Source organism: Orcinus orca, chromosome 15, assembly GCF_937001465.1.
Source record: "Orcinus orca chromosome 15, mOrcOrc1.1, whole genome shotgun sequence".
Lineage (NCBI taxonomy): Eukaryota > Metazoa > Chordata > Mammalia > Artiodactyla > Delphinidae > Orcinus > Orcinus orca.
In genome coordinates this window covers 26563410-26579355 of record NC_064573.1, presented here as the reverse complement: position 1 = coordinate 26579355, position 15946 = coordinate 26563410, and the positions used below count along the sequence as shown (strand labels likewise).

Sequence of the window (15946 nt, the reverse complement as noted above, 5' to 3'; positions counted from 1 at the left end):
AGATGAGTGGTAAATATTTGTTGAGTATATCAATAATTAATGAATGAATCAATAAGTCTGAGTTCAAATAATTCTATAACTATTTATTGAATTCCTCGATATGGCAGGAACTGGAGATACTGTGGTGAACAAAAAAACTCCCTGCCCACACAGACCTCACAAATGGGAAGCAAATATACAGGGATACGACACCAAAAGCACAAGCAATAAAAGCAAAAATGGACAAGTGGACTCCATCAAACTAAAAACCTTCTGCACAGCAAAGGAAATAATCAGCAGAGTAAAAAGACAACCCTACCAAACAGGAGAAAATACTTGCAAACCATATATCTGATAAGGGGTTAACATCCAAAATACATAGGAACTCCTACAATGCAATAGCAAAAAAACAAATAACAGCAATAGCAGAAAAACAAATAACCTGATTTTAAAATCAGGTTAAACACGGCAAAAGACTTGAAAAGACATTTCTACAAAGAAAACATACAAATGGTCAACGGGTACATGAAAAGGTGCTCAACACCGCTAATCATCAGGGAAATGCAAATCAAAACCACAATGAGATACTACATCATACCTGTTAGAATGGCTATTATCAAAAAAACAAAAGATGACAAGTATTGGCGAGGATATAGAGAAAAGGGAACCCTCATACACTGTTGGTGGGAATGTAAAATGGTGTGGCTGCAATGGAACGCAGTATGGAGATTCCTCAAAAAATTAAACATAGAACTATCATACGGTCCAGCAATCCCACTTCTGGAATTGAAATCAGAATCTTGAAGAAATACTTGCACCCCCATGTGCACTGCAGCATTATTCACAATAACCAGGATATGGAAACAACCTACATGTTCACTGATGAATGAATGGATAAAGAAAATGTATTATATACACACAATGAAATATTATGCAGCCTTAAAAAGAATGGAAATCTTTCCATATGTGACAACTTGGATGAATCTGGAGGACATTATCCTAAGTGAAATAAACCAGTCACCGAAGGACAAGTACTGCATGGTTCTACTCGTGCGAGCCATCTAAAATAGTCAGTCTTATAGAAACAGAGTAGAATGATAGATACCAGGGCTCGGGGAAGGAGAAATGAAGAGTTGCTATGAAGTTTCAGTTATGTAAGACCAATAAGTTCTAGAGATTTGCTGTAAAACTTAATGCCTACAGTTGACAATACTGTATTGGACACTTACAAATTTAAGAGGGTAGATCTCATGTTAAGTATTCTTACCACAACCAGAAAAAAAACAAACCCAGATATTTAATGTCATGTTAGGGAGTGGTGAGTGCTACAAAGAAAAATGAAGCAAGGGACTTCCCCGGTGGTCCAATGGTTAGGACTCCATGCTTTCACTACCGAGGGCCCGGGTTCAATCCCTCGTTGGGGAACTAAGATCCCACAAGCCGCTCGGTGCAGCCCAGAAAACAAACAAAAAACCAAATTAATCCATTTAAAAAAAAAAAAAGAAGAAAAATGAAGCAAGAGGCTCTAAGGATATATCATACAGCACAGGGAATATAGCCAATATTTTATAATAACTATAAATGGACTATAACCTTTAAAAATTGTGTATCACTATATTGTACACCTGTAACTTATATAATATAGTACACCAGCTATACTTCAATTTAGAAAAAAAGAAATAATAAAAAAAAAAGGAAACTGAATCAGGGGTTGAAAAGTGACTATTTCAGATGGGTTGATCAGGGAAGCCTTCCCTGAAGAGGGGAATCTTGCACAAAGAACTGAAATGATGCATGAGTGAGCCACACAAACATCTGGGGAAAGAGTATTACAGGCAGAGAAGAGTGAGTGCAAAGGCCCTGGGGCAGGAACCTGCCTGGCAGCTTTAAAGAGCTGGAAGGAGTCCCTCCTCTCATCCTGATGCCTTCCTTCCAGCTTTCCCAAACCCCCCACAGCAGCTCTTGCTTATTTAGCTCATGTGACATTGGAGGAGAGGTGCCATTACACAGCGGCAACCTTGCTCACCCACTGCTGCCCTCCCTCACTTCCTGCAACCCACAGGCCCCTAGGGCAGCACCCTGAACAGCCAGTGCCTCTAACGCCTCCAGAAACACAACCTTGGCAACACTGAAGGCCAGGGTCCCAAGTTCAACTGTTACCAGTGTCCAGACCCCATTCTCTGTGCCTCCAATGTCCTTGTCACACACTGGATCAAGGTCGGGGCCTGGCTATCCAGCCTGGAATCCTGGTTCCATCTCTCACTGGCAATATGACCTCAGACAAGTCATTTAATCTCTCTGAGACTCAGCTGCTTTATCTGTAAGACAGATATAACCTCTGCTCTGCTGATCTCAAAGGTTGTCAGAAAGATCAAACGAGGCAATATGTATAAAAAAAATTTTATAAGTTGCTTTACAAATGCACAGATCACCTTTACTCTAAGATGAAGGGTTGAGCCAGCCACTTGCCTCCTTTCACCCAAGACATGACTAATATTCCAGAAGAGGGATAAAAAAAGACTAGATTGCTCTGAGAACAATCTAAAAAGAAAGAGCTCTTGGGGAAAAATGAAAATTCATTAGAAAAGTTGGAAGGTAAAGTCAAGGAATTTCTCAGAAAATAGAAACAAAGGGCAAAGAGATAGAAAAGATGAGATTAAAAGATATTCGAGGAGCAATCCAGAAGAATACCACCCTTAGAGGTACCGGAAAGACGAAGTGGAGCAAATTGGAGAGGAGGAAATATGAAGAAATCCAAGAGAAAGTTCAAGGGTTTGGAGTAAGCTCCAGATTAAGAGGTCTCCATGAGCGTGTATCCTGAGGTCCACCATCGGGCTATTCCAGAACTGTCATGATTGTAAAGACTCCGGACAGAAGAAAACAGGTCACCTCCAAAGGAACAACTAGTACCGTGCTCATACAGCCCCGGATACCAGAAGATGATGGAGAAGGTCTCCAGCGTTCTGTGGGTGAATGATTTTCACCTAAAATATCAACCCCACCAAACCAAAAATTAAGAGAAGAATTAGGTCATGGAGACACAGAAGGACTCAAACCCTTACCTTCCACCCACTATTTGGGGGGAATTTACTTGAGGATGGGTGGAAGCAAAATGAAGGAGTAAACCAAGAAAGAAGCAGCTCCAGGTGAATCTAACCTACGGAGGCAGAGAAGGGAAGTGACAACAGTGTGTGACCCACCAAGAGAGCAGCCTGTCCAGGATGGAGAAAGAGGATGAGGGGAAACCCTGGGGGAATGCCTGGTCGATGGACAGGCAGGAAAAAAAGGGGGGGGGGCATGATAGAGACAAAGTGTTCAAAGGGAAAAGATGACTAGAAGCTCGAGAAAAAAAGGGGGAAAAATGAATAGGAAAAGAGATGAGAATCACTGTTTTCTGATCTTCAAATTTTAGAGTCTGCCCATAGCAGGCCCCAAAGAGTATTGCTATGGTTACAAATAGAATGTAAATGTTATCAGCCTTGACATTCTAAAGGTAAACTCACGGATGACTGAAGCCAGAGGCTGGAATTAAAAAGTTGGGGTAATTTTAATAGCCTCATCTTACAAAGTACAGGATCAAGAGATACTGCCAACATTTGGTAGAACAAAAAATAGGTTACTTAGGCGATCTATAGATAGAAGAACTAAAAATAGCAGTACCCCTCAACTGGGAAAAGTGGGGGGAATGGTTTGGGCTGGGTAAGGGAGCTGAATCCTCACCCACCACACCAGGACGTCAGTGAATGCTAAACACGGCATACATGGCACGCATAGGACTGAGAGGTACAAGGTAATTCCCAGAAGAAACAGCCGAGTAGCAGGCCTGGGGGAGAGGCTGTGGGGAAGGGGACCTTTGCTTTTTATTATTATAAACTTTTGTATTCTACCTGATTTTTCTAGTCGTGTGCAGGAGATGCTCACCTTCATCTCGTTCTCCCTCACTGTTCTCCCCCTTTTCCGCCATGGCCTTTTCTGTTCCCACCTAGGTTTCGTCCACTTTCTCACTCATTTAACAGACACGTCCTGAGCCTGGGTAGGGTCAGGCAACAAGACTCAGAAAAGTGTGGGCACAAAGGGACATCCAGCCCTGAAAGCTCTGCCCAGCCAGCCCTGCTCCCAGCCTCTCTCCTGGTCTCAGTACAGGGCTCTGTGCAGGGTTCCCCGGCCCGGAAAGATGGGGAAGCGGTGGCAGGAGACACCAAGGGTGAGGTCCCAGGCATGGCCCCCATCAGTGTGTGAGCACAGGCAGCAATTGGCTTAAAAATAAAGAGGCCCTAGAATGACTAAAAGTCAGCATAAATAATTTTTACAAGTATTAGGGACAATGTGATTTCGTAACAAATCATCACAGAGTAAATCCTCATTGTATTGGATGTTGTCTGGGAACGAGGCCTTTACCATATGGGAATTTTCCAGCTGACTGATTTTTACCATTGACTGGAGCAATTTTGGATCAGAATCATTCCCAGATGAATCACACACCCCACTGTCTCCTCAGATGGAATGCCAGCTGACGTTCATGTACCGGAAGGGCCTCTGGGCACGTCCGTCCAGCCCCTTCCATTCACAGATGGAGATGTAACCTTTTCCGGACGACTCAGGGTCTCCGCCGTGAGCACCACTCCTGGCTCTGGGCTGGAGCACAGTGACGCCCACAGGTGCCCAGGTAGCATCAGAAACAGCCGGATTAGAGACCAGCCTCTGGCTTCTCCGATTCCAGCCCTGGGGGAGCCCACTGACCTCAGCTTGAGGACTCAGGAAAGGTATCACTCAGGAAAGATATCACTTGGTATCACTGCTCCCTGATGACCCAGCAGGCTCACATGCCCCGTGAACAGCCCGGCCTCTCTCCTCTCAGACCCCCAGTACCACCAGCGCCAAGACTCCAGGGCCAGGGGACCACATGGAGGGCAACTGACATGGAAGAGACAGATGGGGTAAAGCTCACAGGTCGCCAGCTGGGATGGCCGCTCAGCTCAGGAGAACCGAGAGGGTGCCCCAAAGGCAGAGACAAGTAGAGCCAAACACGCAGAGGACCTTTTGTCACCAACACAAGTCCCTGACCAGGGACAAAGGGTGGCCACAGATCATGGGGGGAAATGAGGTTCCCATCACACCCCACAATGTTCAAGACTTAGGCTTGAAACAAAGGGCCCGGTAACTTCTAATATGGTCCCTAAATGGAAGCTGTGATAAGAATTATTATGGGCTGAATTATATCTCCCTCAAAATTCATATGTTGAGCCCCAAACCCCAATATCTCAGAATGTGACTCTATTTGGAGGTAAGGTCTTTAAGAGGTGGTTAAGCTAAAATGACATCACCAGGGTGGGCCCTAATCCAATATGACTGATGTCCTTATAAGAAGAGGAAGTTAGGACCCAGGTACGGAGGGAAGACCCTGGGAAGACAGAGAGAAGATGGCCACGTATCAGCCAGAGAGAGAGGCCTCGGGAGCAACTAAGCCTGCCGACACCTTGATCTCAGACCTCCAGCCTCCAGAACTGTGAGAAGATAAAGTTCTGTTGTTTAACCCCACCAGTCTGTGGTACTTTGTTATGGGAACCATAGCAAACCAAAACAAGGACTTATACTAATGCAGAGAAAATATATGGGTAGAGGGATGCCATGTGACAGAAGGATGGCCCATTTATAGGGTCTCTCAGACTTCCTGTCTAGATCTTGAAGTAACCATGAAGAAACTGTCTGCATTTTATAATTTAAAAGATTAATTCTTTACCCTTTGAAAACTCTAAGGTATGCTCTCAGTGAAGAGTGCTCCGGCTGTCCCCAGCGAGACATTTAAGGGGCCGAGATCTTTGAGTTCTGAGAAAAGATAAGGCCCTCTGCTCATACCTTTGGCTCCTGCCTGCGGGCTGGACAGACGTCTTCATCACTAAGTCACAGTTCCTCGGCAGAGCAAACACCAATCACATTTTCCTCCCCCCGCCCCCACTTGTTTAAAACCTTTCCCATGGGTGTCCATGGACCTAAGAAAAGGATAAAATCTAAATCCCGGTCCACACTGCAAGGCTCCACAAGGTCCAGCCCTGCCTGCTCCTCCAGGGACATGGCTCCTGCTGCCCCTCAGGCCAGCTCTCAGAGACTGGGACACAGTGGGCCTCTCCTGACACAGGCCTTGGCACAGACTGTCCCCTCAGTCTAGAATCCTCTTGGCCTGGTTAACTCCTAGAGCCCTCCATAGTGTGCTCCGCTCAGGGCTGGGTGGGATGGACAGAGGGTGAGCTGCCTCCTGCGGTCCCTCTAGAAGCTATAGAGACCCTCGAACAGAACAAGGACCGTGAACAACGCAGCTGATCCCAGCTGGACGTTTGGCCTTATCCCCGGAGCTTTCCCGCACTACTGAGCTGATGGAGTCTGTGAATGTCAGCCCAGAAAAGCTGCTGCTGGTTCCAAAACGGAAAGAAAGGGGAGGGAGGAGAGAGGGAGGGCACATTAACATTTACTGAGCACCTATTACGTGTGCTGCTGTAGACGTGCACTGTTGGGCTCTCTATTTCACATATGTTACTTCAGCTAGTCTTTACTGCAACCCTTAAAAGTAGGTAATTGTGTCCCCATTTTTATAGGTAAGGAAAGACTCAAAGAGGTTAAGTCATTTGTATAAAGATGCAGAGCTTCTAAGGCCCAGAGTCAGCTTTGGATCCCAAGTCTGCCTGACCCCAAGCTCCAAGCTCTTTCAATGACCCACATGACCTGGAAATCATGTCAAGTGGCTAAAGGAGCAGTGGCTCCTGCCTGTGGGCCGTGGATGGAAGTCCTGGGATCGTGTCAGGGCCCGTGAGTCCACATAAGCACCCAGCACGGCCTGGCTCCAAATCAACTGTCCTTCTCCCACATCGGATGTGCAGTTGTCCCTTGAACAGCGCAGGGCTTGCAGTCAGCCCTCCCTGACCACAGCTCCTGGGCATCCGCAGATCCAACCAACATCGGACCAAGCAGCACTGCAGCATTTACTCCCAAAAAATGTCTGCATATAAGTGCACCTGCGCAGTGCAAACCCATGTTGTTCAAGGGTCAGTGATAACTGTTTTCAAATAAACATACATCCTGCCATGATCAACATGACACAAATTCCTCTCAATTCATGGCAGTGCTGTGAGGGAGGCACATACACACTAGTGGGTCCAGCACGTAATGCGTTTTCCCTCACACGGGTTGTAGAAGAGCCACAGGTGCTACACTGTTGGTAGGGAGTGGGGAGCACAGTTCTCTGGCTATTTGTATAAAAAAAAAAAGGTAAAGGACATCCACCCCTGGGTGCTGGTTTATGCAGACCCTCTGGAAGGATGCACGAAGATACATGGGTGGCCTCTGAGGGGCAGACTGGAGGGGGGTAGCTGTGGGAAGGGGACTTCTCACTGTATGTCTTTTTGTACCACTTGAATGTTGTAACCTTTAAATAATTTTTAAAAATTTAACGAATAGCAAGAGGGCAATGCTTAAGCCACAAAGTACTGAATTTCAGATAAGATACTCGGGTGCCCTCTTCGATTTCTATCCAAGAGGAGCCCAGTGATGATAACCATGGACGCTGGTAATTGAGCCGGGGACTGGAACACCCAGTCACCAGAGGTAACCTTGCAAACTTGGCGTTTTTCATAAAACACGAACAGTCATCCCTGCATCGAGCCCTCCAGAGCTCTCCGAATGCCAGAGGCCCCGGGGAAGCACCTAATTCTTTCTCTGTAGTGATGCAGCAAGTTTCCAGTTTCTTTGGGCCAATCCCTCACCCCCCACCCCACCCTGCCTTGCCCGTCCCCACGTGCCCCACCCTGCACCCACCACCCACCCAGCCACACTCACATGGAAAGCACCTTCACTTCCAAGATCTCGTGCCTCAGCTCCAGGCATCTCGTGGAGTTATACTCAAAAGGGCCCTCGTAAAATTCAAAGTACCTGGGGACCAATAGGGACAGAGGTTACTACGCAGAGAAGCGGCCAGACTTTCAGGGACCTGTCGGGGCTCTTGTTGTCGGGGGGCGGGGGGCAGAGGGGTGGCATCTGGCCAAATTAATAGAGCAAACCAGCCCACCCCAGCAGACGACCTGAAGAGGGTCTGTTTCCAGGACTGCTGGCGCCCTCTGGCCTCATCACTGGGTGGCTAATTACTCTCAGCACCTCCATCAACCTGGAAGTATAAGCATGGACCCAGTTCATAGAAGCAGGTTTGGCTCCACGTGGTGGCTTCGAAGGAGAAAGAGGATGCTCCGGGCATGTTCTCATTTGCGTTCTTCCTCTGACCAGTCCTTGATGGAGGCAGCCCTGGGAGCCAGGGTAGTGAGGCTACAGGTCTTCAGCTGGTCCTGCCCTTTCCTGCTCTTTTCTCCTTTCTCCTCCTCTTGGGAGAAGTGTCACACAACGACAGCCACAAGCATAGCTGAAAAAACACAAGCTGCTTTTTCTACTATAAAAAGCATTTGTTTCCATTAGCTCACTGATGTCCATGCTCACGCTGTGACTAGGTGAGACTCTTTCTTTCTCCCCATTTGGCAGCTGAGAAAACTGAGGCTAAACAGGTGGCACTCCAGGTGGTGCTGTCAGTGTAGAGGGGCCCGAGTCCACTCGCACACCAGCTGGCTCCAGGCATGTCAGAGTCACCTCGCAGTACCTTCTGCAGCTTCACGCAAAATAACAATAGCAACTTAAGCCAATACTGCTGAGCCCTTGTCATGGGCCACGTTCAGGGCCCGGCACTCTATGTGGAAGCATTCACTTTTCTTTCTTTTTAATTGAAGTATAGTTGTTTACAGTATTATGTTAGTTTCAGGTATACGGCATGGTGATTCAGTATTTTGCAGATTATATTCCGTTATAGGTTATTACAAGATAATAGGTATAGGGCTTCCCTGGCGGCGCAGTGGTTGAGAGTCCGCCTGCCGATGCAGAGGGCGCGGGTTCGTGCCCCGGTCTGGGAGGATCCCGCGTGCCGCGGAGCGGCTGGGCCCGTGAGCCATGGCCGCTGGGCCTGCACGTCCGGGGCCTGTGCTCCGTGGCGGGAGAGGCCATGGCGGTGAGAGGCCCGCTTACCACAAAAAATAAAAAAAATTTAAAAAAAAAAGATAATGGGTATAATCCCCTGTGCTATACAGTATATCCTTCTTGTTTATCTATTTTATATACAGTACTTTGTATCTGTTAATCTTATATTCCTAATTTATCCCTCCCCCCTTCCCTCTCCCCTTTGGTAACCACAAGTTTGTTTTCTAAGTCTGTGAGTCTGTTTCTGTTGTGCATGTACAATCATTTGTATTATTTTTTAGATTCCACATATAAGTGATACCATACAGTATTTGTCTTCCTCTGTCTTACTTATTTCATTAAGCATCATATTCCCTTTCAATCTTTATTACTAGCCCACCAGGAGGAGGCTCTGGGAGTTAACTCACTTGCCAGAGTCGTGTGGGTGGCAGGTGGCAAAGCTGCGTTGTGAACCAGTGCCTACAGTCAAGACTGCTCTTGTCCACGCACTTACGAGGACAGCTGGTATCCCCTGGAAAGTGCCCTATGGCCTCCCTTCGTCGCACCTGACAGTTTGCACCAGCCCGGGGAACATCCGCCTGCCTGGGGGGTGGGGGAGTCGGAGGCGGGGAAGTGGGGGAGTCGGGGGGAGGGTTCCCACCAAGGTAAAACACAGTAGTTCACTGCTGGACTTGGCCACAGAGGCAGAAGGGGCCTCCAGGGCAGAGGCCAGGTGCACCCTTTCCTCACGGCCTCTCTTTCAGAAGATGCTTGGGCAGATTAAGCTGGGAGGGTGGGATCCCGTGACAGCCCAGAATCAAGAAGTCTGCAGGGTCAGCCTCTCTAAACTTGGGGCAGTGGCGTCTCAACAGGTAGCCCTGGAGAACAGGAGGTGGGGATGGAGCCCCAGGACTGCTGCTGGGCACTGCAAGCCACAACCAAGGATTTAAAATAAAGTCAGTCCTTGAGCATTTCCCACAAACCTCCCAAAATGTGGCAGCAGCTAGTTCACATATATTCTCACTAACTTATGTAGACAAACTTATGTCTGTGCTGCTTTAGAAATATTGAGACATTTATCCAATAAATTGGCTTCTTTTTAAAATATCGGTATTTTAAATAATTTAAAAATACAATTTAATATTTAACACTTTAAAACTATTATATTTGTAAATATTTGTTCTTTCATTTTAATGTGATTAAGTTAATTTTTAAAATATTATAATTATATATTTAAGAAATTTTAAATAATATTTTAGAATATTAAAATATTTTATACAACAAATTGGCTCCTATTTATATAAAATAAATCCTCTCCTTTCTCTCATGTCTTAAAAGAATTTAAGCAGATTTCATAAGAACTAGGCACTGAGGATCCCCAAAATATCACACTCTCCTTTCTCTGTTTCCCTTGTGTTTTACAACACCTTTCTCTGTCTTTCTCACCTGGTAAACTCATATTGATCCTTCAGTACCCAGCTCAAATGCCCCCACTTCTGGGAAGCCTTTTCTAATGCTCACTCTCAGGGTCCCTCTATACATTTGCTCCTAATTAGAGCAGATACCATTGTATCATAATAGTCTGTTTATATATCTATTTCCCCTTCCAAATGAGGAGTATCTCAAACACAGGGACTTTGTCTTTGGTATCTCTGCACCTTTTGTACTACAGAGACAAGAAAGCTAAAAACTACATTTCCCAGACTCCCTTGTAGCTAGGGTCCTTGAAGCAATTTAGGTTCAACAATCAGTAGCATGAGACTGAGTCAGAGCCATGTTCTAGAAGAATAACAAAGCTCAATGTATTGTTTTGCTGGTGCAGAATGTGGCAGAGGTGGCATGGCTCTTGGAAATTGTAGTAGTGGCAGCACCTTTGCGATTATATCAGAGGCAGCAGCTTCCACGGTGGCCCAATTTCACAATGCAGTCTGCAGAGACATTCCTGGAAGCTAGCCTAGAGTCTTTCTTCAGCTTTCCCAATGATTCTGTGCTATCTCTACCCTTAATAAATCCCTTTCTGCTTTAGCTAAAATGGATTCTGTTATCTGCAACTAAGAACAAAGGTGTCAGCCTGGGGCTACAAAAAAGTCCATGACCTTGGCTCCAACTCATGTCATTTTTCCAGTCACATAACAGTAAGTGAGGTCTGGTGTCTTATCACAAAGATCATCATTTGCAACCAGAGCCAGTGACACAAAGCCCTTTGGAATCCACTGGGTCATCTGAAGCCATGATCTCAGGATGCTACTAAGAAAAGCTCTAGATTATAATGACGCAGAAGATTATTAAGAGGAGGCTTATCCTAGCGTTCTCAGGGAGTTGGGACACTTGCAGACACATCTAGGATATGCCTCGAAACCAGCTGTGTGGCTTTGGGTAAATCACTTCCCCTCTCTGGGCCTCTTTTTTCTCCTCCTAAAAATAATCTGAAAGAGGTGGTATCTAAAGTCCCACCCAGCACTTAAATACAATCCCCAAGTTTCCCTCAGTTTTTCCCACTTACTAACCAAGCCGGAACAATACTATGAATTAATGATCCACAAACAGGAGAAAGAAACTCTCAAAGGACGTTAAAACCAAGCAGCACCTCCCTTTGATCAGCCAGCCCCTTCATTGCCTTCACAAGGCCATCCTGGCCTTACCTCTGCAGCCTCCACTCAGTCTTCCTTTTTCCTGAATCCCCAACATCACTCATATGCACATCACTAGGCAGTTCAATGATTCCAAATGGTCTTGTGTGGTGTGTTTAGTGGCTATTAGGTGGAGAGGATTTCGGAATAAGGTTCACATCCTTCTTTGCCCCTCATTAGCCACCTTAGGCCCATCACTTTCCTGAGCCTTAGTTTCTTCATTTGTAAAATCAGCATTAAAAATGCAGTACACTTGTGACAGGGCTGAGAGAAGATATTGATGAGAATTTCAGAGAAAGCACTAGTACAGTGCCTGGCACACAGGAAGTGCCCAAGGCATGTCCATTTCCCTTCTTTCCCTTTCTCCTGCCGTTAAAGGGTAAGAGCTGCCAGTGGATGCCCAGGGAGTCAGAGACATGCTTACAGTCCCTCAGCTAGTTGATGGCAGAGCTGAGTCAGAGATGAATAACTCAGGAAGTTCTCCACCATCTGGATTGGCTGCCATCCTCCTTCTGCTGCTATTAGTAAACCTCTCCCCTACCACCCTGAGGATAAAGCCCATGCTGAATTCTGCTTGGACGTGGGGATGTCCCTGATCACCCATCTCTGCTGCAGACTCCATAGATTAACTATGTGTTTCTGATGCTTTGACATCTGGGGCCTTGCTGGCCCTGGAGAGACTGCCTCTCCTAGAACGAGTCAATTCCTAGAGATGGTAAACAGCCTATGAGCACACCTTTCATGAAACCAAAGCAATCCAGAGCTTATACTCCACCACCACCACCACCTCCTCCTCTCACACTTAGGGCCACTTATCCCTCTGCCCTAATCACCCCAAGGCCAGCTGCCAAACAGCTAGGGACAGCCCTCTGCCCCAGAGCTCACTGAAATTATTCACACTAGCCAATCTTAAGTCTGCATACCCTGTCGCATCCATTCCTTCCATATAGGCTTTGCCTATATGGCTCTTGCCCACTTTTCCCCTTCACTCCTCCTGCTGCTTGACCGACTCTGGTGCTTCCTGTGTGGTCCTACATGGCATGGTGTGCTTCCTGTTTCTAGAGATCTGTAAGTATAAAAACCTCTTCCTTCATGACGGTCATTTCCACGTCTGTGTGTCTTACCACACGTGATGATAACAAATCCCAGGTACTCTGAAAACACTCCATGTGGTACCTCAGCCACGTCATCGGAATCACTCCAGGCCTGGGTCTAAAGCCTAGTTTTCCATCTGAAAAATGGAGCTAATAGCCCTTGCTTCTTTCTCCAGCATATCTGCGCTATGCTTTGGGGAGGCTGTGCTGCTCCATCTCACTCTTTAAAGACGAATGACTTGAGGAAATAAGACTGCAGGAAGCATTGCCACACGGGTCACCCCTCGATTCTGCTTCTGACAGGAGGCCCAAGGACGGCATTCTGGAGGAAGCCATAGAAATCCCTCTTTGGTCTGGATACTGACCATCATGCAGACATCAAAAATGATGCTTAAGATTTTGTGTGTAATGGGAAGATGCTCATGATAAGGTTGAGTGAAAAAGACAAGTTACAAAACTATGATCTCCAGAACGAATTATATATACATACGTGAACACATGGGAAAAGCGAAGGACTGTAACAAGATATTAATAGTACGTTTCTCCCATAGTTCAAAAAGAGTCATGTACCACCATGTTCACTGTAGCTCTATTTATAATAGCCGGACATGGACGCAACCTAAGTGTCCATCGACAGATGAATGGATAAAGAAGATGTGGCACATATATACAGTGGAATATTACTCAGCCATAAAAAGAAACGAAATTGAGTTATTTGTAGTGAGGTGGATGGACCTAGAGACTATCATACAGAGTGAAGTAAGTCAGAAGGAGAAAAACAAATACCATATGCTAACACATATATATGGAATCTAAAAAAAAAAAAAATGGTTCTGAAGAACCTAGGGGCAGGACAGGAATAAAGACACAGATGTAGAGAATAGACTTGAGGACACAGGGGGGCGGGAAGGGTAAGCTGGGACGAAGTGAGAGAGTGGCATGGACTAATATACACTACCAAATGTAAAATAGATAGTGGGAAGCAGCCGCATAGCACAGGGAGATCAGCTCAGTGCTTTGTGACCACCTAGAGGGGTGGGATAGGGAGGGAGGGAGGGAGACACAAGAGGGAGGAGATATGGGGATATATGTATATGTATCGCTGATTCACTTTGTTATAAAGCAGAAACTAACACACCATTGTAAAGCAATTATACTCCAATAAAGATGTTTAAAAAAAAATAGTAGGTTTCTCTGAGTAATGGGATTATGAATGACTCAAAAAACACTTCTCTATATTTTTATAAGTTTTCTCTTACTATTGGAAACCACTAAAGAAAGGTCCCTTTAAATCATGGATCTCTCTCTAAATATCTCAAGCTTTCCCTTGAGCTGCTATAAGACTGAGAGCAACAGTTTCTCCAACTTCCTCGACTCCATTAGCCTCTCAAGGTGACTTAGTCACTGTCTCTTCTTTCAATTCTGGAAAGACGATCTCTACCCACCTCAAAGGGGAGGGGCACCACATTCGGGCACCTCACAGGTATAAATAGTCCCAGCCGCTCAGATCAGGAGCCCAGCTCATCTCAGATGCCACTTGGTTTCTGGCAGCCAAGTCCAATGCTGGTGCCAGGCTGCATCCATCCTACCCCCGTCTCTGTGCCCTCGGGAGTGTGGGGGGCATAGCTGGGCAGCGCTGCTGCCTGACCAGCAGGCGAGGGCCCCTACTAAGCGAGAAGACAAATGAAGACGTGACCGCAACGGTTCTGAATATTGGTTCCCCTCCTCCCACGCAGGCTTGGGCTCCCGCTTGGAAGGTGAGGAGGCCTCGTTTCAGCATGCCCAGGATCCAGTATGCAGAGTCTGGCTCTGTCATTCCTCCCAGCCCCTCCACATGAGCCTGCCCCACAGAGGGCTCCCCTGTTCACCTGATCCCACCTCCAGAGCTCCTTCAGGACCGCGGGACCTTCCTTAGGGGCCACAGTACTTTGAGACCCAGAAGCCACTGGCTGGTACAAGATGAAGCCCACGCATTCAGCTTTCTATCTAATACGCCGCTTCATCCCTAGATACTAATGCTGTTCAAGAAAACAGGAGCCCAGGGCAGTCCTTGTGTCATGCAAGAGCACACCTCTTGGACCTCCACCAGCCCCAGGAATAGGGAAGCTGCCCCAGCTCAGCAATCTGAACCCCTGGGCCCCTGTCAAGCCTGGTGCAGAGTCTCAGAGAACCACAGAGTGGTTTATTTATCCCACACTGAGTAGGAACAGTGCAGGTAGGGCATCTCTGTGTGAATTAGGAAAAAGCACCTTTTTCTCCACATGCCAGGCACGTGGCCTGTCAAATGAGAGTGAGCTGGATTGCAACTCCACTTGGCTAGCTACTTTTGTGCAGTGCCCACCTGGCACAACTGTATGTGGTAGCCTGATACTAGATCCTTAACTTGGCCTCACTTAACCCTCCCAACAGCCCTAAAAGGCAGGCATTACTGCCCCGGTTTACACCAGAGACTCAGGCTACAAGAGGTAAAGTAACTTGCCCAGGGTCATTCAGCCAGTGGATGGAGGCACTAAAAAAGGAACCTCACACTTTCAAGAGCCCAGAACCCACGTCCTTAGTCACCTCAGTGCAGCCCGTCTCCCTGACCGGCATAAGCCACGGTCATTTGAGAGCTTCTCAGTAAGCAGCCTCCTCCCCTTCCCAAGGCCAACAGCCCTTCAGTGAGCTCAGTGCTATTTTAGAGCAGAACAGCTGCCATCTTGAGATACCATACTAACCGTGAGGGCAAACACACAGAAATCAAGGTCTGAAAATTACAGCCTGACACACAAAGGACTGGAGGGTCTTCTCAGATAGGTGCAGGGAGAGGCAAGAAGGGCTTGGCTGTTAACAATAGCAGGGCACAGCTGCCAGGACACACTGCCCCTCCCGGGTGGTGGAGGGACCTGACCCAGACCCCTGCATGGACCAGGGCCCTCTCTGGACCAGTGTCTCTTCATTTGTCCACAGGAATCCCCAGAGCTATTTTGAGAAATCAGAACTGAAAGCTACATAGCCTGACGCTCTGAGCGCAACCCTTGATTGTATTGTGATTCATCTGCTTCCATCGTGAACCTCAGTGGAGCGTTATTCCTGGCACAGGTTAGGGGGAGGGTCAGGGGCAAAGCCTCATGCTGACACTCCTCCTCCCCAGCCAGCAGCTCTGCAGGGCCCCAGATCCAATATCTAGCACATTCCCTGCAAGAGCACATACATGGCAGCCTTATTTTCTGGGCCAGACCAGGGAGCCCTAAGAAGCTCCCCTTCGGGGCTTCCCTGGTG

The 15946-nt window shown here is 47.0% G+C and overlaps 1 protein-coding gene across 3 annotated transcripts in view; it reads right to left on the bottom strand.

Annotated features, from left to right (window-relative positions):
• The window catches only part of ST8SIA5 (ST8 alpha-N-acetyl-neuraminide alpha-2,8-sialyltransferase 5), a 79416-nt gene that overhangs the window by 30224 nt on the left and 33246 nt on the right, over nt 1-15946 (bottom strand). For all 3 annotated transcript variants that reach the window (XM_012531705.3, XM_049697888.1, XM_004266066.3), the window contains one exon: nt 7807-7899. In XM_012531705.3, coding sequence (XP_012387159.1) covers nt 7807-7899 — 93 coding nt within the window. The remainder of the gene's footprint in view (nt 1-7806; nt 7900-15946) is intronic.